This window comes from Argentina silus (assembly GCF_951799395.1).
Source record: "Argentina silus genome assembly, chromosome: 1".
Lineage (NCBI taxonomy): Eukaryota > Metazoa > Chordata > Actinopteri > Argentiniformes > Argentinidae > Argentina > Argentina silus.
Genome location: NC_139655.1, coordinates 16274381 through 16300330, shown reverse-complemented (window position 1 = coordinate 16300330; position 25950 = coordinate 16274381). Strand labels below are relative to the sequence as shown.

Here is a 25950-nt window from a genome sequence, read left to right as displayed (position 1 = left end):
TTCTGTTGTCATGCTTGATCTTTGGTAGGTATTTGATCAACCTTTTTTTTTAAATTACTTAACACATTCATACAACATACAAGAGTATAAAACAATTTCCTTTAAAATATACAAAACATCTGTGACTATAAACTAACCTTCTACCTTAGGACTCTATGTAACCAAATTAGGATTGTGAGGATATTTACAGATACATAAACTATCATATGTACACCCAAATGACACTAAAACTGTATATGCGTTCAACTCCAACTTCAGTAAGTATTTTCATATGCAAGGATTCCCTCATTTTGTCTTTTTGATTAATCTCATCGCCCCTTTGGGGACTTGTTTTGCCACTCCATCTATGCTTATAGTATTTCATTGAAAAAAGCATTTAGAACTGAAGATGTATTTTGTGTGAAAAAGTGGTTTAGATAGGAGTCTGTTGTTTTCAATGAATTGAAAATGTGTTTTTTTGTGTATTTTTGATTATTTTGCGTGTTGTGTTCAGAGTTTTGAAAGTTCAGCACATACTTAGAATCAATGCGATCGAAAAACGAATGGAAACAGCTGGCCAACAAGTTTGACATTTAGGTTATCATGCATTTTACTGGAAACAATCATGTTGCATAACATCGATATACTATGGTTAAATACTCTTATTATGATCAGTGCTATATCAAAGTTGTAGATGTAATTGTTTTGGGTTCCTGCCTACCGCACACTGTTCTTTCCCAAACATTTTTTGCTACGACCCAAATTAACCTCGAAATGGCACGTCATCATTTTCCCTGCGCACTCTCGCGCAGTATCAGGAAGTTCCACGTCACTCGAGAGTCTGTCTACAGAAAAGCAACACCGACAAGGACTATTGATAATTCATACACCTAAAAAGAGACAACCGGGGAGAAAACATGGTAAGACAATTGTGTATTTGTTGTTCGAGATTATGCGTTCCATATAGATAATCTGGTTTGTTTTAAAAGTGTCCATTTGATAACAAATGTGTCAATTTTATTGGCAAGCTAGCCTCGTTAGCATACCTTGACTGGGTTCTCTTGACTGTCGCCACCTTGAATGTAATAGGCCTAGGCATAGCTAGCTTGCGTCCACAGACCACACCGTAGCAAATCGTTATCTGCAATCTAGCTAACGTTAGCTATATAAGTAGCTATCGAACATGATGTAGCTAACATACATGCCATCTCTCGAGAATGCATACCCACGTCGTTCGTAGCCAGGGAGGATGCTGATTGACCAACTCGTCGGGCTGGCGCATTTTACTAACATTTCTGCAAACGAATGTTACTTGTGTGTAAAATCGTATGTATATAAGCTAGTAGTTTGCATGACATCTGCTAGATATAAGTTATTGTACTGTATCGTATTGTCAGCACAACTATTTTAGGTGCCATCTAGAACTAAAACTATAGCCCCATCTCCCATTTTCATACAGCTCACACCACGGTCCCACCCGAAATGGTGCTGACAAACTCTTTTTACATATTGCAGATAGCTTTCACCAGCTTTTGAAATAATATTCGTGATCTAAATGTTAGAAGTGATGGCGAAGTGTGTCGTCACTTCTGGACCCATAGACCGTAACGGGGTGACGTTCCTCAGTGGCCACACCCCTCTACTGGGGTACGGAAGTACGGTTTTCAATAGGGTTTTCCTACTTGGCGTTTTCCAGTGGAGAACAATTGTCTTAACTATAATGCAGGCGATTGATGGTGATGACAGCTAACTATTTTGATAATGACACTGCAAACCCATAGGCAATAAAAGTTGACTGAAACATACAAATAACTACAATAGTGAATGTCGAAAGTGGCCAATAGTAAGCTTTTTGTAGTGGGGTCAATGGGAAAACTCGACATCTGTACCCCAGTAGAGGGTTGTGGCTTCAGATTTACGGGATTTGGTGTGAGTCTCTTTACGAAAGTTCCACATTAATTTTCTCCATCTGGATTTTTTCAAGTAATAATTTATATTCAGTGTTCAACTCACCTCGTTGAGACCAGGCTTCCTAGTTTGGAAAACCTGGGGATAGTAGCTACAGAAAGTCTATAGTAGCTGCAGAAAGTAGCTACAAATTCATAACTTTTAGACTTTTATTTTAGGCAACCTGATTGACTAAATGCTGTGTAACACTTATGGAAGTAACGCGAAAGAAGCATGATCCACTTCACCTGATGGAAACTGTCTGTAACCTCATATGAGCATGTGAATATACAACAGGATATACAACAGATGGGGCTACTAAAACTAGTTTTTTGGGGCTACCAAATCGTTGTCAGATAGCAGATTGATGTTGTCATGTTAGCTGTCACTACTATTAGCATCTGTATTCTCTACAGTCAGGGATAGCAAGCACTAGACAGGATGTCATTTGACCCGACCTGACAGCATCTCATCTGCCTTGTAGCCTCTCAGGCTGGACATCAAGCGGAAGCTGACGGCCCGGTCAGACCGTGTGAAGAGCGTGGACCTTCACCCAACTGAGCCGTGGATGCTGGCCAGCCTGTACAACGGCAGCGTCTGCGTCTGGAACCACGAAACACAGGTAGAAGAGAATAAATATATAACTAACTGATACACACACAGCCCTGAACATGCCCTCGAAAAAATGGCATGCATTCTAGACCATGCAACCACCTATCAATGGTGCCTCCACAAAATCACAAACTGCTCTCTCAAGCTAATAATCTGTCATAACTCACCAATCTAAAGACCTTCTTGGACATCCTCAACTCTCAAAGCACGTTTTGTCAACTGCCTCCCCAATGCATGCAATACATTCATACATCATGTTTGTCGAAGAAGATGGAGAAGTATTGTGCATAAACAACATCTTTCCGAGGAGGTGGTTGACAAAATGTGCTCGTAAAAGTTTGTTAAATTTTGGACAATAACATCTCACAATATGGAGTTGAGGATGATTGCAGTCCAGGAAGGCCTCTCGATTGGTTAGTCATGGTAGAATATTATCTCGAGAGGTAGTGATTTCATTGAGGCAACAAGGAAAGATGGTTGCGTAGCCTACAATACATGCAATTTTCTCTAGGGCTAATATACACAAACACACCAATCACCACCACACAGCATCAGTCGTCCTGATGTGGAGGACTGCCATGCAGATGAAAAGCTCACTAATCATAAGGTGTATCGGGCATAATTGTTTTGTTTTGTAGACCTTGGTGAAGACCTTTGAGGTGTGTGACCTTCCAGTGAGAGCATCAAAGTTTGTAGCCCGGAAAAATTGGGTCATAACAGGAGCGGTGAGTGACAGTACATGATTGTACCAATTTGTGATGCAGTATGAAATTTAAAGGAGAACTTGTGACACTATGTCTTTTACAGTAGCAAGTTCTGTTTAACCACTTCTCTGCGAACTGATGAATGGAGACTGATAATATTTCCTCTTGCAGGGTCATATAATTGTTTTCTCCCCTTACCTCCCTCTTTAGGATGACATGCAGATTCGCGTGTTCAACTACAACACCCTGGAGCGAGTTCACATGTTTGAGGCACACTCAGACTACATCCGCTGCATCGCTGTGCATCCCACACAGCCCTACATTCTCACAAGCAGTGGTACATTATCAGTTACATCATCATCATCAGCACTTTATCTTTTATGAATGTCTGTGCTAATTTCACTATTGTCAGTCACCGTTTTGGCTGCTGGTGTTTTGGCCCATTTTTCATTTTTGGACAAGTGACTTAGCTTTCGGACAAGTACAAAATCTGTGGCTAATAAAGTCAATGTCAAGGCCTGGCAGCTGTTAGGCCTCACTTTGGTTTCAAACCAGCAAGATTTTTGCCAATTTTTGCACACTTTGTTATTTGCACATTCTGAAGGTTGTCAATAGTCGTGTTCCAAAAAGTTGATCATGACTCGATTCAATTTATTGTTGCATTTATTGTTATCGAGGTAAAAGGGTCAAATTATCGTGATAAGTGTTTTTGTTCATATCGCCCAGCTCTGAGTAAGCATTGCCCACTTTTACTATTTATTAACCACATGTAACACAAACTCACCAAACCCATTGTGTGTGTGTGTGTGTACGTTTGTGTGTGTGCGTGTGCGTGTATCTAGATGACATGCTTATCAAGCTGTGGGACTGGGAGAAGAAATGGTCCTGCAGTCAGGTGTTTGAGGGACACACTCACTACGTCATGCAGATCGTCATCAACCCGAAAGACAACAACCAGTTCGCTAGCGCCTCTCTGGACAGGACCATCAAGGTGAGAGGCGGTTACACTGATTGGCCCAATTTTGACTAAACTATGGTGAAAGATGCGTCTTGCCATAGAGATTGTTTAGATTGTAGAGTTTCGAGGTGACGCTGATTCATCATTAAAAACATCATAATAGGGTGCAAAATGGAGAGCTAGGAGTATAGCCTAATATTTTGAGATATCAATGCAAAGCTCTAAGAAGCAAGGTTGATAATTAATTAAGTAAGCATTACACTTTCCGGGAACTTTTCAGTCTGGCTACGAATGCAGCTGTATGAGTGTAGCCTAATGCAGAATTTCAGAATAATATTTTGAGAAATCAACACAAAGCTGTAAGATAGAAATATTAGCTGTGCATTTTGTCTTCGCCTATTGGTGAAATTTGTGTTTGAAGTCAAGGCGTCTTATATCAATACAGAGTTAGTACTTCCTGGCTCAAAAAAGGGCTTGGGTGGGGGTGGGGCATGTGGGTGGAGTAGAGGGGTCTGGGGTCTTGCCCCACCAGGAAGGTTTTTTTAGGAGACGGACGTTAAACAGCTAAAATGAATGGGACCTGAATCAAGGACAGTTTGATTGACATGAAGTTGGCTGGTATACACTCAAAACACAATGATAATGGAAGCTGGTTCTACATCCCTGCTGTAGAACTTCTAATAACCTGAATTATAAGCACAGCTTTACTGTATACAAAACATAAGTTAAAAAGTAGTCGGCTGGCCTATGCTTCCCAGCTAGTTGGTTAAAGACAAAATACATTTTCCATACATTTTTTTCCATTTTATGATCTATGTTGATCAATCAGAATATTAATACATCTATTCATAATCCAACCCTCATGCTCACCCCTGTCCCTCATTTGGAGCCTCAGACTGCTGTTCCTCTGCTACCTCTCTCTGGCTCTGGCTCTCCTCGAGAGCCTGTGTGTTTTCCTGTTGCTTAGCCCAAACTTGCTGTTGACAATAGTGATTTAATCACTTTCATTGCATTTAACATATGTTAATTATAAAAATATCTAAAACTGATAAATGATTATTATTAAATTTGGTGGCTGTGTGTGCGCTTTGAAGGCTACTCTTAATCTTGCTTCATCAAGTCTGGCTCTTTTGCTAAATGATCAATCTATTAAAAAATGAATATAGACAGTAACGTTATATGCACACCTTCCAACTGTGTCAACCTAACTTTTCAATACGTAGTGTTCATATTATCTACTGCAACTCTCAAAGTATCCCCCCAATACTCACCACCTCAATAACCCACCACAGTTGTGTCTTACCGTTTGCTAGAGCATTTGTGAAGGTTACTTCTGTTCTTTACGCTGCAGATACACTCCAACTACGCACTCTACTGCCAATCGCCCTCCTGCTGGTTGTATAACCACATTGCATGAAAATGCATCTTTAAGGGAGTAAATAGGGAGCGTTTTTATTATATCGAATTTTTGCACAATTTTAGGCATTTTCCTTGGGTGGGCCGAAAAAACATTAAGGCTGGCCGCACAAAGATTCTCTATGCAGGAAAACCCTGGTACTGTCGTAGCCTAATGGTGTCCAAATTTTAGATTTTTCTCTTTGGTCACAGAAGGTGATCGCACCAAGAGGAAAGCCCTCGCTGTGAGCAATGGGGATACAGCACTGTAAAACAGAGACTACCAGAGTGTCATAGTAAAATGTTTATGAATAAATGTCTTGCTTCATTCACAGGCTTTTCCATCACTCTCCTTTTATGGAGGGATGCTACATCATTCGTGGGGGACATGTTTATTGTATACTTGGTATTTTTTTGGATGGGCTGTGTGTGTTTCTGGCAGTCTGACACTCCCTCTGTCCTGTCTGACACTCCCTCTGTCCTGTCTGACACTCCCTCTGTCCAGGTGTGGCAGCTGGGCTCCTCCTCTCCCAATTTCACACTGGAGGGCCATGAGAAAGGGGTCAACTGCATTGACTACTACAGCGGAGGGGACAAGCCCTACCTCATATCAGGGGCCGACGATCGCCTGGTCAAGATCTGGGACTACCAGGTGAGAGCAGTGGGAAGATTCAACAAACATAACCAGACCACAACAAGCTGTTCACTATGCCTGCTTCACTATTTATTACCTCTTAACTACCAGTTAAAATATAAAATATTTCATATACATGCTTCCATCTGCAACATAGTTACAGCTGGAAAAGTTTGCCCACACATAACAGACCTTCTGAGGTATATTTTAATTGGCTCAGTGCTGCAGATATCTAAACCATTCTTTCTTTATTCCCTGTTTCTAGAATAAGACATGTGTGCAGACCTTGGAGGGTCATGCCCAGAATGTGTCGTGTGTGAGTTTCCACCCGGAGCTGCCAATCATCATCACAGGCTCAGAGGATGGTGAGTGAAATGTACAACATGCATACTGGTAGTAGACTATATATAGTACCATTATGAATTACATTATTTCATTAGTGTTCTTGTTACGGACTAACATGGGTAACCAGGATCCCAGGGCTGTCCCGGGAAAACCTGTCTTATTTCCCCCCAAAAAATCACCCCCAGTGTCGGCACAAATGCAATTCCACAAAATACACAAAACAGATTATCAAAACAGCTATATTAGCTGTATTCCCGGGACTCCTGGGAGAAATCTGAATTTGTATTCCCGTTATTTAAATTTGGTAGATTTTTGGCAAAATATGAATCTTTAGTTCTTGATATTTGCTTCTTTCTACCCTCCAAACTTCTAGAAGTGTATAGTTGCTTATCACATTTTTGCTTATACACAGTACATACACCAATCTAATCTACAAATATTTCTCTCTCTGGTTCCATAGGTACCGTGCGTATATGGCACTCAAGTACGTATCGTCTGGAGAGTACGCTGAACTACGGCATGGAGCGTGTGTGGTGTGTTTGCGGCCTGCGAGGCTCCAACAATGTGGCTCTGGGCTATGACGAAGGCAGCATCATCATCAAGGTGCAGGGAAAGAATATCAATGGCTGTATTATCGTTCCTCTGGGTGTACATATGTTTGAAAACATATGTTTCAAAATGCTTATTAAGATAGTAAATAATAAATACTTAGAACATGCTTTCTTTCTGGAACAAGACAAACGGGAAGGTGTGGCCAAATACAGCTCTGAAAAAAAATTAAGAGACCACTGCAAAATGATCAGTTTTACTATTTATAGGTATGTGTTTGAGTAAACAAATTTAGGAGAAATGTTGTCAGTAGTTTATAGAGTAAAACATTTTTGTTTTATTCTATAAACTACTGACAACATTTCTCCCAAATTCCAAATAAAAATATTGTCATTTTTTGTCCCTAATGTCTGCTGCTTGACCTTGTTCTTATGAACCGCTGTCTTTGAAATTTTAAGGATGGAAGCAACCTGACGCTCACTGTATCCCTCTGCCAGTAAAGCTAGAATTGAACCCTTCTTTTCCTCACTCAAAACTAGTTTTTTCAACTCTTTTGGCATCCAAGTTTCTGGATTCCGATTGCTGGCCGGCCTCTTTAACCTCCAGGCTACCTGCCGCCCCTGGCTTCCATATATATAGATATATATAGAGATGCTGATTTAAGAAAAAATTGGAGTGGTCTCTTAATTTTTTCCAGAGCTGTATATAACATTTTCGGGATTTCTTTGTTGAAAAATGTGGTTGTTTTTCCTGATTGTGTTTTATACAAAATCTTTAAATGTTTTATGCACAACTGTCATTTGACTATTTTGGGACCCCTCTCATCTCAACTCTTTTGTAATTCATGTGTTAAAGCTGGGTCGTGAGGAGCCAGCAATGTCCATGGACACCAACGGGAAGATCATCTGGGCCAAGCACTCAGAGGTGCAGCAGGCCAACCTGAAGGCCATGGGCGACGCAGAGATAAAGGACGGAGAGAGGCTGCCTCTGGCTGTCAAAGACATGGGCAGCTGTGAGATCTACCCCCAGACCATCCAGCACAATCCCAATGGAAGGTCAGTCTAGACTTGACACACACCACCCAGATCATTGCAAAGGTGTCCCTCTCTCTCTCTCTCTCACTCACTCACATACTCAGTCACACGTGTAAATCTGCTATCTCTGCCTCGTCTCCCTTATCTCAAGGGACTGCCTGGTTAATAAAATAGGAGGAAAACCCTGACCACTGACTTTGGTGCGTAGACCTAATGAAGTAAATAGAAAAAGATATGGTCCTCACTCACTCACAATAATAAATAAAAAATGTATTGATTTATGACACTGATGAAGCAGACTTTTATTTATTTATTTATCAGTTATTGTATGAGTATGGACCATATTTTCTTTTTACTGCCTGGTTAATGCCTATGCTACACAAGAATATTAAGAAAATAGCTAACAAATGATAGAGAAGCAAAAGGTTGTTTTCTTGGTGATTTATCATTTACTGACAGATGTCAGAAATTCTTTTGTTGGTGTTAATATTTGCTTGCTTTGTACCTGAGCTGGAGCCACTCTGTAACCCATATGAACATGTTTGTGTTGCCAGATTTGTGGTGGTGTGTGGAGATGGAGAGTACATCATCTACACTGCCATGGCCCTGAGAAACAAGAGCTTTGGATCCGCACAGGAGTTTGTATGGGCCCACGACTCCTCTGAGTAAGTTAAAGGCTTGCATACACGCAGAGACACACACACAGTCACACATTCAATCAAAGTAGTTGGGATGAAACTAGTGTTTCACGGTGTATTGGTACTTCGATTAGGATATTCTGTTCTACTTTGAGGCTTTTTTTCTCCACCGTGGTATTGTATCGATATTGAGCATCATGATACTGAACTAGTATCAGTATCGAAGTAAAAAAATCAGGTATTGTGAATAAAATAGGGGGGACTATGTTAAAAAAAAAAAAAAAAAAAAGGCTAACACAAATTTCTGAATGGAAACCAATATGTACACACATACCATCAAATAAAAGTTGATAATCTCAAACATTTGGAGTGTAGAGCCAAAAGAAGAAAAAATGGCTCACTGTCCCATTACTTATGCAGAGCACTATCTTTACTGATATGTCAGTTATAAATATTGATTGATTGTCTGGCTTTAAAGTGACATGTTTATAATGTAAATATGATTCTTATTCTTATATGAAATCTGTTTTGTCACAGGTATGCCATCAGAGAAAGTACCAGTGTGGTCAAAATATTCAAGAATTTCAAGGAGAAGAAGGCTTTCAAGCCAGACTTTGGTGCTGAAGGTAAAGTGCAGAGTGGACAGTAGATAGAAAGAGTGCCTAAACATTCCTATGATGGCTGTGATTGAACTTGCCCTCAAGTACCGTTACCCTTGAAACTCTTGGTATTATATCACCATGAGTTGTGTGTGTGTCCATTAATTCCTGTAGGTGTCTATGGAGGCTTCTTGCTTGGGGTCAGGTCAGTGAATGGTCTGGCTTTCTACGACTGGGAGAACACAGAGTTGATCCGCCGTATTGAGATCCAGCCCAAACATGTAAGTACTGTCTCAGAAAGAAAGCATCACAATGCTTCACAATAAGGATACATAGTTCATAGATTCTCTCTCTCTCATCTGTAGATCTTCTGGTCAGACTCGGGTGAACTGGTGTGTATCGCCACAGAGGAGTCCTTCTTCATCCTGCGCTACCTGTCTGAGAAAGTGGCTGCATCCCAGGAGTCCAATGAGGGGGTGACTGAGGACGGCATTGAGGACGCCTTTGAGGTATGTGTGTGGGCTGACACTGATGTTTTCAAGTTTGTGTACTGAACTGATAGTGGCTAGACCCAACTACTCCATTACTAGCCTGATGGTTACCACTGGAAACTAGGGCTCAACGGATTTCACCTATGTTGATAATTGATTAATTCAAGGAGGGGTGTATTCCAAGTACACAACAGGGCCTGTTGGCTCATAGTCTTCCAGCAGAGAGCGCTGGTCAACTGTGCAGCAGTAAACATACACAGCAGAAACCTCCTTCATGCTAACCTGTTAGCCATGTTGTGTACATACCTCAGGTCCAGGGGGAGATCCAGGAGATAGTGAAGACGGGGCTCTGGGTGGGAGACTGCTTCATCTACACCAGCTCAGTCAACAGGCTCAACTACTTTGTGGGGGGAGAGATCGTCACCATTGCTCACCTGGACAGGTATGACAAGCAAGGGAACAGAGGATTGGATGAACTGCAGAATAAGTGGAGCTCAATAGCCAAAGCTATGAAAGTGGATGGATCATGTTTTGACATCAGGGGGTTATTGGAGACATTTGATATCGCTAATGTCAGTCTGTTTCCAAAGGGTCTGGTAGCTATGCATGTTGCTTGCCTAGTGAGTGACCAGTGTCTTTCATAGTGCGTGTGTCCTCCAATTGCCCCCCCCCCCCCCCCCCCCACACACACCTTAAGGGTCTGATTCAGTCACTGATTGAATGGCAAGAATAAAATCATGCAAGGATGGGGATCCTTAGCCTCTATGAACCCTATTTATTCCACCCATAGGACTATGTACCTGCTGGGCTATATTCCCAAGGATGACCGCCTGTACTTGGGGGACAAGGAGCTGAACATTGTGAGTTACTCCCTCCTGGTGTCAGTGCTGGAGTACCAGACGGCTGTCATGCGCAGGGACTTTAGCATGGCAGACAAGGTACTGCCCACCATCCCCAAGGAGCAGAGGACCAGGGTGGCCCACTTCCTGGAGAAACAGGTCAGCACTTCCTATGCGTGGAGGAAACAATAGTGACATGGATTTTTAGAATTATCAATCAAAGTGTGTGCATGTCTGCGTGCACACGCACTGTATGTGTACTGTGTGTACTATGTTATTATGCTTTTGTCCAGGGTTTCAAGCAGCAGGCTCTGGCTGTGTCCTCAGACCCAGAGCACAGGTTTGAGTTAGCTCTGCAACTTGGAGAGCTGAAGATTGCCTACCAGCTGGCTGTGGAGGCAGAGGTGAGAGCTATTACAGTGCCCTCCATAAGTATTGGAAAGAGGAAGCATTTTGTCTTCATACAGCCGATCTAAAGTGCATTGGAATATCACAATCACTGTTATAATATTTACAAAAATGTTATGAACAAGGGTATAACATGATTGACAATCATTACTGAATTAGTAATTAATCTTAATCATAATTGCAAAAGTTGAGTAATAAAACATTAACAGATCATAATTTACAGTCCAAATACAAAGAGTAATCTAATGAAAACTATTTTAAAAATAACAATGATATTGTATTGGGGATAAACGCAAATGCATTCTACAATGCAATATCTGAAATTATGTCATGGCTATTGATAATATTGGATTTGTTACAGCTTTTTACCATATTTGCCAATCAAATGTATTAGCTGTTGATAATAGAGACTGCTTGCAACCTATTGAGCTCACATGATGCCAGTACAGTCAGGCTACCCTGCTCATGGTCAAGAAAGTAGAAATTCCTTTTGGACAAGTTTATTTCTGTGTCTCAAAACCATTTTGGCTGGTACTCCTTTGAGCACCTGACCCAAAAGATGTTTATGAACTTTATAGATAATAAGGTATGGGGTTGGTCTAAAAATGGTTGAGAACCTCTGGACTGGAGGGATGAGTGCCCCCTACTTGATACTTGTGTTAAGAATCGTGCTGGCATAATTTTGTTGACAGTTGACAGTGTGTAGGTAATTCTAACAGTCTGGTGTTTTTTCTCTTCTCATGCCAGTCTGAGCAGAAGTGGAAGCAGCTGGCAGAGCTGGCCATCAGTAAGTGCCAGTTTGGCCTAGCACAGGAGTGCCTCCACCATGCCCAAGACTACGGTGGGCTGCTGCTCCTGGCCACTGCCTCGGGCAATGCCGCCATGGTGGGCAAACTGGCCGAGGGTGCGGAGAGAGACGGCAAGAACAATGTGGCCTTCATGACCTACTTCCTGCAGGGGAAGTAAGTGCCAGGAGAGGAGAAGGTGTTAAAGAAATAACTTTTGCTGGAGATTTTAACAACTTTTGAGAGTTTGCTAAATCAAGTACATAGCCATCTTTGCTAATTTATTGATTTGCGTTGCTATTGATATGTTTAATCTGTTTGTAGCAAACGTTTTTTTTTACACTTAAATGTGGAGTATATTATATGATCAAAATGAGTGTTATATCTTTCACTTCACTCTACCCCCTAACTCCCAGACTAGACCACTGTCTGGAGCTGCTGATCCGGACTAACCGTCTGCCTGAGGCTGCCTTCCTGGCCCGCACCTACCTGCCCAGCCAGGTTTCCCGGGTAGTGAAACTGTGGAGGGAGAACCTCGCCAAGGTCAACCAGAAGGCCGCCGAGTCGCTGGCCGACCCCACAGAGTATGAGAACCTGTTCCCCGGACTGAAGGAGGCCTTTGTGGCTGAGCAGTTTCTCAGAGAGACCTGCCTTGGCAACTCTAGGCCAGCCACAGACTATCCTCTGGTCACGGTGAGGTGGTGGGGGACTGTTTACTCTAGACTATTGGCTATAGACTATTCTGAAATTACATTCTGAAAAAACTCAGTCTAGCACGCTCAGGCTCATCTTACATCAGAGAGTTGGTGGCATATTGTTGTTGTTTTTTGGTCAAAGTTACATAGACTTTCTTTCAAACATTTGAAATCATCATTTTCACTCATCTGCACATTGACCAACTATAACTGTACTCTTCTCCAGCCCAATGAAGAGAGGAACGTACTGGAGGAAGCCAAAGGCTATGAGTCCAAAGGAGTCTTCCCCTCACCCGTCACACAGGTTAGTCTGAGTCATTAAAACTACATCCCTTCTTGCAATTTTCTTTCATCCTAGACATTGAAGATCCCTATAATACACTGACCATCGCAAATTGCTCCATCGAGATGAATACAAACCCGGAGCTCAGAAGCATTTGTGTGTGGACTTGCATGATAAATAGAAAGAAAAGTCAGAGGAAGCATAATGCCACATAGCTGTTTGTGTGTATGTGTGTTATTGCGCGTGTAGTAGTGTTCTTGTCTCCCTCTTTCTCTTTCCAGCTGTCTGACGACAGCAAGGAGACTGCATCGGCTGTAGACATGATGGAATCCATGTTGCCGGCAGGGGTGGCTCCTGTGGCTGCAGCAGTCATGAGTCCTTCTGAGCCACTGCCAGAACCCGAGCCCACAGCTGCACAGGAGGAGGAGGAGGAGGAGGAGCAGGAGGAGCAGGAGCAGGAGGAGGAGGACAGCCCCAGCTCATCAGAGGCGCAGAAGGACAAGGTATGCCACATTTGATGGAAAGAGAGAAATTACACACAGCCAAATGCAATCCAGGAGTTAGACAAGTTGTACTGGTTAAAAAAGGGAAATGTCGGTTCCCAAACATGATACCACTGAGCTAGCAATTAAGTGTTTTTAACATTTTGGTCTTAACCAAGTTACCAAAACAAAGGTAACAAAAGTCTTTGAAAGGTGAAGAAGCGCACACTTGGATGCTGCAGTTTTAAAGCATGAGACATTGATCACCTTGCCACTTTATAAGGCCGAAATTGGCATCTCTTTTTGATGAATCACTCTGTACCCATGTAACAGCTGACAAAGTTGTGAGTCACTTGAGAAATATGCCAACCCCTTGGTAACTCGTGCCTCAATAAGTTGCAAATTCGATAACTATTTGAAATTGGCCACCACTAGCTTGTGGCTATAGAGTAGCAGTATCCTTGGTTGGGTTATATGACGGTGTTAACTGTGTATTTTCCCCTAGGCCCTTGATGAACTTGAAGATGATTTGGATAACATGGAGCTGGACGACATAGATACCACAGACGTCAATCTGGACGATGACTTCTTAGACGACTAGGACCCAGCATACCCACTTTGAATTTATTTAAGAGACCAAACCCCCTTTTGTATTTGTACTGATATTGTGTCCTGTTAGTCATACAGCAGTTGGATGACTTGGTAGATTATGATGATGATATCCTAAGGACAGACTGAGGTGAGTTATAAACTGTATGTCTTTTGCAGACTCTGAATTTTGTACTTCATCCAGGAGTTGTGCTTTACTTACTGTCTGTGCATTGAACTATATACTTACTTTCTCCATGTGTACAATGTCAAATCACTTCATTTACGCCAAATAAAGTTCAATTGCTGTACATTTATGATAGACACTTGTGTGATCTATTACATCTTTCTTGTCCCCTGAGAGGTACCATATTGAAAGCTGGATTCAAGCTCATTTCCAAAACATTGAAATATTCAAAGATAGTTTTTTATATTGTGATATGTTCTTTTGCAGTGAATTTGGGTAGTATTGCATAGTGACTTCTATGGGCAGGAATTAATCCCAGCAGCAATTCATATGATTTTTCCCTCAAAGTCACTGGATTTGATTACTAGAAACTCTTTAATTTCTCTTCTGTAAAGCCCAGTATCCTTGACCTGTATGGGTGGGTGTAGATTTGTTTTTGTTGCTGCTGTTTGCCTACATATACACTAATGACTTAGTGGTGGGTATGGGTGTGAGCTGAACTGTGCAGCATGATGTGGGAGTCAAAGCCACCCAGCCTCGTAAAACCTATTTTAAACTCACTTGATTTGTTTACTAGGGAGTCTGCTGATGAAGCACACTGTAGTGTCTAATGTGTACATGGCTAGCCATGGATGCATGACGGGGGAGAGAAGGCTTTCATTATTTATCTTCTGTCGTACCAGTACCCCCGAATAAAAATCTGGTAGGTGGGCGGAGTTCCACTATTGTCCTTCATGGAACACAGATCTGATCAGCGCTGATTAACTGTGCAATGCTGTATTTCTGATTCATAAATATGTGACTGACGGGATCATTTACTGTTTATAACCAGGTGGTCAAACCCTGAACACCATGGATTAAATAGATTGGAAAACCATAATGATTTAAGTGGCGTGCACATTGTGAGATTTAAGTAAAGTTTAAATAAACAGGTGAAGTTGAACAGTCAAGACGATGCACATAATTCAGAAACTATAGCCACAGCCCTTAGCATAGGTTCTCAGATCAATGTTTGACAATATAAATAGGCTTGCACAAATCCACTTACACCGTGACATCTCATCTCAATTCAAATGCACCCAAAAACAGTTATAATGATAAAGCACAGGCTAATATAATACCTTCAAGTATTATATTAGGCTATGCTCTATAAATATGGTCTCTATAAATATGGTCTATGCGATCTAATAATGTCCCAGAGTCTAGTCTGTGGTCATGTAGTGCATGAGTCTATATAGCCTACTGCTGAAATACATGGAATCAACTGAGAAACATTATTTCGCTATGAGTTAATAATCTGCAATTTCACAGACACACATATGCCATGTCTGACATCATTTTATGAAGTGTCCATGGAGACATGATAAATTAAGCTTTATCCAAGGACATCATTTCAAATTTCTCTGACCAGACAATTTGTAAGATAGGTATAGTACATCCATACATATTATGTTATTATGACAAATTATTGTCATAGCAAAATAATGTTTCTCAGTTGATTCTGCGCATTTCAGCAGTAGGCTATATGGACACAGCACGCTCACAAAGTGTCCTTCATTTTTTTAGTAAATTACTATTTTTAGTAATTGTTTTATTGTTGAAACTATAAGTTCCCAAGCTAGCCAGGAGTTGAACGTTTAATCTTAGGATATACTGTATGGTTGATGGGGAGGGTAATCTTTTTCTTGATAATTTCTGATTAACAAACAAAGGCAATTTATCCAGCACACTCTCCTCCTTCAAACAATCCCTCAAAAAGCACTATGCAAAACAAATACATCATTATTATTACATTGTGTGAACAAGAGAAGGCTGCACTTGCTGAAAATGTGGACGTACCTATTTTGACAGTTTTAATGATAACTGCAGACTACTTTTCTATCCAGTCTCAATCCCAACATCCTTACTGCTGTCTTGTATGGAAATTCCTAACTTCATTCTGTAATCATTCTGTTACATTATTAAAGCCGACTCACGCTTATTCATTACAGACTGTGCAAAAACATTTCCCCTTTTTCTCTGCGTCGTGACAGAATGCATGATGACGGTATGAGAGTAGAGGAGTTGGTCCCATTGCTCGGTCCTCCTTAAAATAATGTGATATTTAAACCATTTCCATTCTTCATTGTTGCAATTCATGAGCTGCTATAATAAACTTGATTTTGCCAATCGTTCTGAGGAGGCAAAACTTTTCAAAAATTCTTCACGGCTCGTCACCACCTTGTGGTGGCTTTCGGTAGTACTTCACACCGTGTTTGAAGACACTGAGGTGTACCCCGCTGCAATGTCGGTGTGCTCGTATTAAACCCGTGCCAACTGTAGTAACACATTGACATCACATATGTCAGGCTTCTTCAATTCCGCTCCTAGAGAACTACTGGGTGTGCCACACATTCCTTCCAGCCCAGCACTAACATGCCTGTTTCAAATGATCAAATGGTCTTAAGTCTGTGTAATCATTTATTGAATCAGGTGTGTTAGTGCTGGACTGGAACAGATGCCTGCACACACAGTAGCACTCCAGGACCAGAGCTGGAGACCCCTGACGTAGGCCTTAAGAGTTCCATAGATGGTCATGCTCTTTAGGTGATCTCCTTGAAGGCTCTCTTCTCCACATACTTCAGCTTGTGTCTCCTCTTGAACCTGCAGGAGAAAGAGCAGAACTATCAGGCACTGTACTTGCTAAAGCATCTACTCAGACGGCTACAAGTACCTCAATCCACTCACTCCACATAACATTTCTCCATCTGTCATCCCCAACACATTTATGTGTACAAAGACACTGCACATATAAGGTACGAACACCTCTCTCCAGTTTAATTAACAGTTTTAAATCATTCTAATAAAATAATGTATGCATTGGTTTTGAAGAAAAATCGATCATAAATGATTTATTTCGTCAGAGCCAGGTTCCAAAGTCGTGATGTCCAGAAATATAAACAACTATAAATAGACACGTTAGCTAGCAAGCTGACCAGTAGTAGAAGTCTCAGTCACTTACAATTAACAAAGCTGGTGTGGATTTTCATTCCATATTCAAACCGGCATGTTAGCTATAATTCACATGATGTATACACTTTGGCTAATCCAGTGTTTACCATGATCAACTGGCCCCAAATATTACATGAGTCGTAATCTACTGAAACATCTTTAGTGCTCCTTTCAATTAAATTAACTCTTAATCTACTTAGATTTTTGTAGTTTAGATATGCGCTTTAGAAACTTTTTTGGTGTGGTAAAATCGTTCTCATGTTGCTCCTCTATTCAATTTCTTCCTTTGCTACATCCAAAAGGTTGCCGACCCCTGGTCTATAGCATGCAACATCAATCCTGAACTGTCATAAGGCCAGACCGAATAAATGAGTAGTTTTCAGAGTTGGCCGGCCCATTAAACGACTTAATTTTGGCCTGACCAAAAGTATGTTATGACAGAAACTGAAAAGGACTTACTTGGCTCTTTCTCTAGGCTCAATCATGTTCCTCTTCTGTAGGCTCTTGAAGCGGTCCTTGAGGATGCTGCCCTCTGGCTACAGCATTTCATGTGCAGAGGGAAAAAACATGATCCACATATATTTAATTGCCCTAACATTGTAGATAGCTGAAGCAAGCATAAAATGTTTCTTTAGAATCTCTCATTTTCTATAAAAGTTAATTAAAAGTAATTAAGTGACACATTTGAGACACAGGCCAGCGCTAGAACATACTCAAAGGGGCATTGGATTGGCACTAATTTGTGACAAATGATCCAATAATATCTCTTACTATGGATAGGCTCTATAACACGTATGCAACTGATAACCACGAGCTTCAGTGCCTATTCGCTTAGACAACATAACCACTTGATTTTAGAGCAAAGCATAAATGTCCTTTGATATTCCATTATAGAGTAATTTTGTGAGCAGGCAGGCAGCCACGGTCCTGTAAAATGTGCGCATAATGACTGATGGAAAACAGTTGAGTTCACGCCAATGTCAGGATTTGGCCATTTCATACATAATTTCAATAATTATGTATGATATAAAAACTGAGCTCTGTCGTCGAACCTATGCTGCTATGGCGCATCCTTTGAACCTCTGGCATCACCCTGTCCCTGTGCGTAAAATTCTACCAGCGACCACACCCATCAGTCTCTCCTGGACTGCGTCACCTTTAGTGTCCTCCACAGTCCCGGGGAAATGTCAATGTGCCTCACAAACTGCCCACTTCGCCGACTAGTGGTTATGTTAGTCGACTAATCTACACAATACAGCTTATAGCCATTTTGTGCATAAAAATACATCGAGGATATTGTTAAAACTCAATATACTGTCCAGCCCTACAATCAGGCCACGGATAGAGTGCCCAACCTTGAGTGTCCGCAGGGACCCAGGGATCTCGTCACTTAGCTGCACCTCCAGGTCTGCAGCCTGGAACCTGGGGAGAGAAGGACATCGACATAGTTAAAATGGAGGGTAGTAGACACAGTAGAGATCTCACAGAGACGGGAGACACACAATTTAGAAGGATGTCTAGTATCCCCCCAAAAAACACAATCAAATCAATGTATTATTATTGCCTCTGCCCTTATATTAGACGCTCACATTAAGAACACTGCAAAATAGCTTATTTCCATCTACGCAATATTGCAAAAAGAAGAAATTCTCATTCATTAAAGGATTTATTCACGCTTCTATAACATCAAGACTTGATTACTGCAAAGAGCTATTAGTCATCTCCTCCAACGCAGCCATACGGAATCTGCAACTAGTCCAGAATTCAGCGGTCAGGCTCCTTACCTGAACTAGAAAATGGGATTATATCACCCCTGTTCTATCATTATTGCATTGGCTACCAGTAAAACAGCACACAGATTTCTAGGTTTTGCTTTTAACATATAAAGCAGATCTGATCAACTCACTCGCACCCTCAGATTGAAAGATGCTGGATTGCTTGTCGTCCCCCGCATCAAAAAGAAAAACAACTTCTGTGGAATAGCCTGTCTGCCATTTTTTTAAGAGCAGTATACGGTTGCCCATAGCAACTCCCCCTCCCCATTTCAACATTATTGTGTGCCCATATGCTTTTATTTATGTTATGTGTTTTGTTAATGTGTTTGGTTTTTATATGATGTATAGTGTGTTGAAACCTTGGTTAAAATGCACTTTAAAACTAACTACACTAGAAACACATGCAACAAGGAGTTTGCATAGTCTGAAATAGCCTACATGTTAAAATTTGTTCACACAGCATCAAATAAGCATGGCTTCCACAGGAACAACATTGCCATACAAGTGGAGCACAAGGCATAGTCGCGTAGTGTTGCTGTTTGTTGTTGCTTCAGTTAAAAATGCCCAAAGGAGCCACCCCTATAGTGTCCCGAAAACAAGACTCACACGTGTACTTGTGTAAAAAAGGGACTTTGGCTCTACTCACTTGAGCCTGCCAAGACGTCTGGGCATGGCTTTCTGGGCCTCCTGCTTGGCCTTGCGCTTAATCTGCCTCTCTCTGGTTCGCTGATCACGCATCTTCAGTGACGCGTGGATGGAGCGCAGCTGAAATAGCTGCTGACGCTTGTCTGTCACCTCACGCACTTCCTGCTTCCTTTGCTCCTGCACGGCGAGAGAGACAGTAAGTATTGAAGTGGTTTCTGCACCCGCTGTGACCCTCCGGAAAAAGTTAGCTAGCTGGCTAGTCTGTTTACTATAGGCCTATGCATACAAATTAAAACGTAACAGGTTACCGGATGGTCTCCTATCTGTGCTAGCGGGTAGAAGAAGGGCTAGGCTATAGCATAATTTCAGATAAAGCTGCTAATCATCACAAATGCTGTATCTTGTTTTAAAAGCTCTTTCTGATAATCATTATGTTGCTCCAAAAGACACTGAATGGTCAGGCAGTTTTTCAGGACAGTTATGGGATTTAGTTACAGTATATAGGTTTCATGTGTTTTTATGAAAGCTGAGAAAATAGCATGTGTTATGGGCCGTGTCCACCAAACTCGCTTTTGCCGACCTGAAACAGCGGCCTTAAAATTGGAGTGGAAAAAGATGCGCTTTCTTCCAATTGAAAACAACTGGAATCTGCGCTGGCAGATTGAAAAACGCGTCCGGTGGACACGGCCCCTTATATCAATCATATAAGCAATAAATAATTTCACATGTTCAATGGAAATCAGATTATGGCAGTATCAAACAGAATATCATTTGAGAAATTACTTTTTTCACCAATCTATTTTACAATACAAAAATACATCACAACATCTATGTATCTCAGGCTGTAAAGTTCGCATAGGCACAATTTGCATATTGGCAAAACGGTCTAGCGGTTGGGGGGAAACGCTCGTCTCTTTTTCGATACTGTAAAGAAAAGAAAAAAAAGGTACCATACTAGAATTTTTGGGACTTTCGGTAGTTCTGTCAAATGTGTCTCACGTCATATAATGATTGAGAGGAATACATCTGTTTCGTCATTTGTCTGAATCTTCTCAGGCTACTTGCGCATGCAATTTTGACTTCGTGGCTTTGGAATCTGACTTTGTGGCTAGTGACCACCCCACTGGCCGAATAGCTAAATATATTACTGTTATGAGTGTCATCATAAGACAATGATCACATGAATATTATATATGTTGAATAACTGCAAATTAAACACATTAAATGAATGAGCTGTAATGAATAATGAATGATATTATTTAGACCTGTAATTTGACCCATATTATGGCTACAGATGAGCAAATCTGCCCTGCAAGTTACAAACAGTTTAATGAGTTATGGTATCAAGTATCACTTCAGTATTGTACCGAGTATCGTTTGGTATAGAGTATTTTTACTTGTTGCATGTGTCATTGTAGAATGATGCATTTAAGTGAATAATGACTGTGAATAAAGGGAATAGCAATAGTTTGTGTTACACTGAGGCAGGGAAGCAGCACAGCACGTCATCCTCAGATCCCAAGAAGTCGTTTACACAACGACACCCTGAGCTCCATGGTCATCTTCACATTCGCAAAGGAATACTGTGAGCGCAAGGATGTGATCATCACTGGACAGACCGTACCATGCCTCGTACTGACTGAATGACAGGGAGTGGGAGGGTATGGGATTTACCATTTTGATGGAAAGTGCTTCTGGTTGGCGGTGTGGGAGCTGCTTCAGTTTAGATGACGTGATTAGATGGGCCATGGTGGCGCACATATTTTTTACCTGACCAGTGCAGACCTTGTGTTCTAAAAATATATATTTTCATTCCAGTACTTGAAAATAAAGTAAGGATGTGCGAGTAAGAACAGTTAAATAATTTCAAATACCCATCCCTATTGTGAACCCATGTGGGCTACCTGCCAATGTGGCTGGTAAGACTGACAGAAAACGCCAGAAATCCATCAAGCCTAATTCATCCAGAGATGCCATCCCTCATGTAACAACAGCTGAGGTGAGAAAACCTTGGTCCAGCCAGTTTCCTGCCACTGTTGCTTCCCACCTTCCTGCAAGCAGTAAACGATCACACCTGAGGATGGCACTGTTTAACACCAGATCTATTAACAATCAGAGTCCCATCCTCAGTGAGTTGATTATGGACAACCACCTTGATTTGCTCTCTCTGACTGAAACCATATGAATATTTTTCCCTGAATGAGATAACGCCCAATGCCGGTTATGCTTACATGGACAAACCACGGCCAGAGGGTCGTGGTGGTGGAATTGCCATTTTCAATCGTCGGGACATAAAAACAAGCCTTGTATCCATCCTGGCTCGCCTATCTCCATCCTCCTTGACCTCATTGCCGGTTTTGACACCATCAACCACTCGAAAATAATTGAACCAGCACAGCACAGTTCGTGTCCATACAATGTGAGAACCATAAGTGGCATATTCCTAAGGGAGATGAGTGCAATTGTTGCTCCGTTTGTGTACCTTTATCTTCTCAGCTCTCTCCTTCCTCCTTTGTTTCTCTGTCTTCTTCTCCTGTTGTAGGCACACACCAAGGGGCACGTCCTCTGCTTCCTCCTTTGCATCCTCCTCTTCCAGTAGCCCTTCCACCTGTTCTTGGAACACAGTCTCCTGCAGGAACACGCACAGGTCAGGAAAACTGGAGCTTGACTGGATATATGCAGATATTTTATTGACTGGGGGATGATGAATAGCTAAGAGGTGAGGTAGTAATGTCACCTCAGTGGCTGTGTCCTCTCGTTTGACAGCCAGCTGTCTCTCTACTCTGAGCTCCTCCTTCTGTCTCTTCACCTCCACCTCATGGGCTTCTTGTAGCAAGGCCTGGGTACAAACAGAGAGAGAAGTCAGGTAGACAAAGCACTTCAGTGTATACATTTCATGGTATTGGCATAACACTCATCATGAAAAGCCTAAACATCACAAAAATCATACAACAGCGTCCCGACTCTGGGTCTGTAGAGCCACGTGTAGGCTTTTGTTTCAGCCTACACTAACCCCCAAACTACACTGCTCCCATCGCGGCTCTATTCTGGAAGTGTCCGTCAGCCACAGCTGAATCACTTCCACTCTCGCCTTTGAGGCATGCTACACAGGCAGCGTGAGCAATGCGGCTTTATGTTTAACTTGCAGGGCTAGAGTGCAAGTTTAAATTTCAAGGCTGTTCTCCCTCCGTCCTGGGAGCGTACGAAAGCCGTCAAGAGGAAAACACCACAAGTTGAGTCTGCCACTTGACTGAGGGCATGATTCCGTTACAGGCCTGGTCCCCAGCGCAATTCAGACGGAACACAGGCATTCTGTTTACACAATTGGAGAAGTGTAGTTTGGGGGTAACACACACCTGATTCAACAATTTGTGGTGTGGACTGAAGACCAAGAGTTGGAAAAAATAGTGTGGCGTTGCTCCAGATTTTAGACAATCAAAGAGCAGAGGACTCTGTGAGTTACCTGGTGGGAGAAGAAGTCTGGGTTGTAAGAGCCTCCAGGGGCAATGACCTCCACAGCCGGGAGAACTGAGGACTTCTCATTCAGCTTGTCTGGTCGCTAAGTCAAAAGGAGCATGATTTTAAAGACTGTCACTGTCCAACATTGTTAGTGCTTAAATATACAAACACAGGTATACACAAGCAGTAGGGCTAGCCGATATGGCTACGATATCGTGGCATATTTTATCGTGATAATTATTGAGTGTTTTATCTCTCAGCCCTACATTGTCCTAATCTGACTAACTATTTGATTTGGGTGAACTATACATTTAAATGTTTTTGATGCTACCCTCACCTTCACAAGCTTCTTTCCAGTTTGTTCAAGGAACCAGGGATCTGCAGTCTCTTTGGCTGAGAGGTGAAGAAAAAACAGTCACAAACACACGATAGACGCCAAAATCAATTATTTCAAAACAGAGGAAATTATCATCTGATCCACTTGTCATAATTCAATAGCATCAATAACTAGCCCTGTCCCCAACTCACTCTCTCCTCCCCACAGGTCATAGTAGGGTCTGTTTGGGTGGTTGTTGGCCACAGGCTGTTTCCATGTCAATGTCTCTGTGGCCAGCCTGAGGTTCAAGAGCCACTTCTGTCTACGTGGCAACACACCCTTTGCAGCCAGCTTCTCAGAGTTCTGGGCAATGCGGCGAAGTTTCTTAGCGTTGGGCTGCTGGTAGGCTAAGACACTGGGGGGAGAGACAATGTTTTAACTGAGGATGTTGCTTCGTGTCTCTTTTTCATAGTATGCCTGTGTTGTGGTATGTGTCTTTATCTTGTTGTCATGTGATGTATGCATGTGACTTGTTTTCAAAGTGGCCATTCTTCAGAGATAAACTAAAACAGAGCGTGGGGCACATCATTAGCAATGATGTTTTAAAAGCTGTGCAAATACATGCTTAAATGATAATCTGATTCAGGACCTAGGAGAACACCACTAGCAGATAGTCATTATTATCTGCCTGAAATTGGTTGGACATCCATTCACTGGCTAGCTATCGTAGAATGTTGCATTTAAGTGACTGTGAATAAAGGGAATAGCCATGGATGGTTTGTGTTACACTGAGGCAGGGAAGCAGCACAGCACGTCATCCTCAGATCCCAAGAAGTCGTTTACACAACGACACCCTGAGCTCCATGGTCATCTTCACATTCGCAAAGGAATACTGTGAGCGCAAGGATGTGATCATCACTGGACAGACCGTACCATGCCCCGTACTGACAGAGTAGACTCCAGGTAAAGGCGTGATAGTGGGTGAGGGAGAGGGTATGATGATGGGAGTTTTAGGTCAGGATGATGGGGGGTGAAAGAAGAGGGACTGAGGATCAGTGAAACTCACTCTTTAGGTGGAGGGACAAGGGAGTCATGCTGCAGTATCAGATCTATCCTCAGATGCCGTGACGCTTTTCCCTTCTTCCCCTCTTTGACTTCTAACATCATAAAGACATAAAGAGATTACATTCATGACACTGAACATCTTCAGCCAACAACAAATCTTAAATGGAATATTGCTTCCAGTCAACATAGCAACATGTAGTTAGTTACCTGTCTGGACTGTTTTCTTCTGATCTCCAATGTCCACAAAGAACAGGCTATCGTCTGGCCTTTCAGATATCAGACCTCTGTCAGATACAAAAGAAAATACGTGAAATGCGTAATGTTGGAGGATGTTGGTGTCACACATCATCTAACAGCGATCAATTAGGTTGCTTGTTATGTGTAACTTTCGATAACAATGTTTTGCTAGCTAGCTATGCTAACACTAACAGTTATGAGCCAGCACATGCATGCGCTTACCCCGTAGCCCTCTCCTGGAGTCTCACATCATCCAAAAACTCTTCAACATCTTGAATGTCACTGTGTTTGTTCCAACTCTTTTTCTTGTTTTTATTCACACGTTTTCTCCGGCCACCGATCAAGTCTTTGGGGTCACTCGACGACTTAAATGATAGAAATCCAGGTTGCCCAACCGCCACGCGTTTGACTCTCCTGACCGCCGCCATGCTGGATAACATCTGTATAGATACGGATACGGAAGTGCGGTTTCCAATGGGGTTTCCCATGCAGAAGAAACCAATATAAAAAATTTACACTTGCAAATTATTTTAATCCCGAACCTAGGAGGGACCCGGTGTCTGTCTCATATAACTCCGATTGATTCAATTTCGACCTTAATCAGACTTTTTGACCAGCTCCTCTTGTTTTGATCATCTTCGCTTCAATACAGAATTAAAGATTTCTGTACCCCCCTTGCTGTGGCTCAAATGCAAACATTTCTAAATGCAACATTTTACTCTATGTTGAATTGAGTCCATTGAGTACAATGATAATACTTTTTTGGAATGTATAATGTTGTTTTTGCAGGGTCCCTCAATTACACACTCTGTCGATCAGGTTGTCACTACAAACTCAACAAATGGAGAGGGAACAAAATTGCTCAGGAATCCTACCCTGGCCCAGGGAGAAAAAATAAATCTGCTAAATTAAAAGGCTGAGAGGGAAAAGCATAGTCGATGTGACATCATTCCAGTCACTCTACAAAATTGGTCTATATAACCTAATGGGGGGAAAAAAGTGGCTGAAAATGTGTTCCTTAGGTTTTACTACAAAGCATTAAGTTTAATGCAAATCCAGCACACGCATACTTTTTCACAGCACTGTATCTGTCAGACTTGGTATGCATTGTGTCATGTAAAGCTCACTCTTTTATTTTCACTTTCTCAGAGTGAAAAGTGAGGGCTCTAGAGGTCGGAATGAACCTTCAGAGACTACAGACTCCCTCCTAAAGACCTCTTCAACCCCACTACAAGTTTCTCTCCTGTTAATACAATTAAAAAATATATTGTGACTGCCTATGGCCCCTGGTCTGAGCATTGATTACTTTA

At 41.8% G+C, this 25950-nt stretch overlaps 2 protein-coding genes across 2 annotated transcripts; one reads left to right on the top strand and one right to left on the bottom strand.

Annotated features, from left to right (window-relative positions):
• The first annotated feature begins 806 nt into the window (after positions 1-806).
• Positions 807-14280, top strand: copb2 (COPI coat complex subunit beta 2). The gene is made up of 21 exons (XM_083677541.1): positions 807-899; positions 2411-2548; positions 3177-3263; positions 3453-3579; positions 4085-4233; positions 6101-6247; positions 6495-6594; positions 7035-7177; positions 7979-8178; positions 8712-8822; positions 9333-9421; positions 9569-9675; positions 9760-9903; positions 10197-10327; positions 10676-10883; positions 11018-11128; positions 11880-12094; positions 12334-12610; positions 12839-12916; positions 13177-13398; positions 13883-14280. Exons 1-21 carry the CDS (start codon positions 897-899, stop codon positions 13976-13978), a joined length of 2883 nt encoding a protein of 960 aa, XP_083533667.1. The 5' UTR covers positions 807-896; the 3' UTR covers positions 13979-14280.
• Positions 14281-14985: 705 nt separating this feature from the next.
• On the bottom strand, positions 14986-25068 carry LOC310809988 (ribosome biogenesis protein NOP53-like; the record flags this gene model as incomplete). The annotated part of the gene is made up of 12 exons (XM_083677557.1): positions 14986-16795; positions 17603-17679; positions 18499-18565; positions 19565-19740; positions 22046-22192; positions 22301-22402; positions 23027-23122; positions 23360-23415; positions 23551-23753; positions 24405-24495; positions 24611-24687; positions 24863-25068. 12 exons carry the CDS (start codon positions 25066-25068, stop codon positions 16735-16737), a joined length of 1359 nt encoding a protein of 452 aa, XP_083533683.1. The 3' UTR covers positions 14986-16734.
• Between the last annotated feature and the right edge of the window lie 882 nt (positions 25069-25950).

Bases quoted from the DNA above. Each gene is read 5' to 3' on its own strand.
- copb2 (XM_083677541.1), top strand. The intron at 6,248-6,494 runs GTGAGAGCAGTG...CCCTGTTTCTAG, and splicing joins TCAAGATCTGGGACTACCAG to AATAAGACATGTGTGCAGAC. The intron at 9,904-10,196 runs GTATGTGTGTGG...TACATACCTCAG, and splicing joins GCATTGAGGACGCCTTTGAG to GTCCAGGGGGAGATCCAGGA.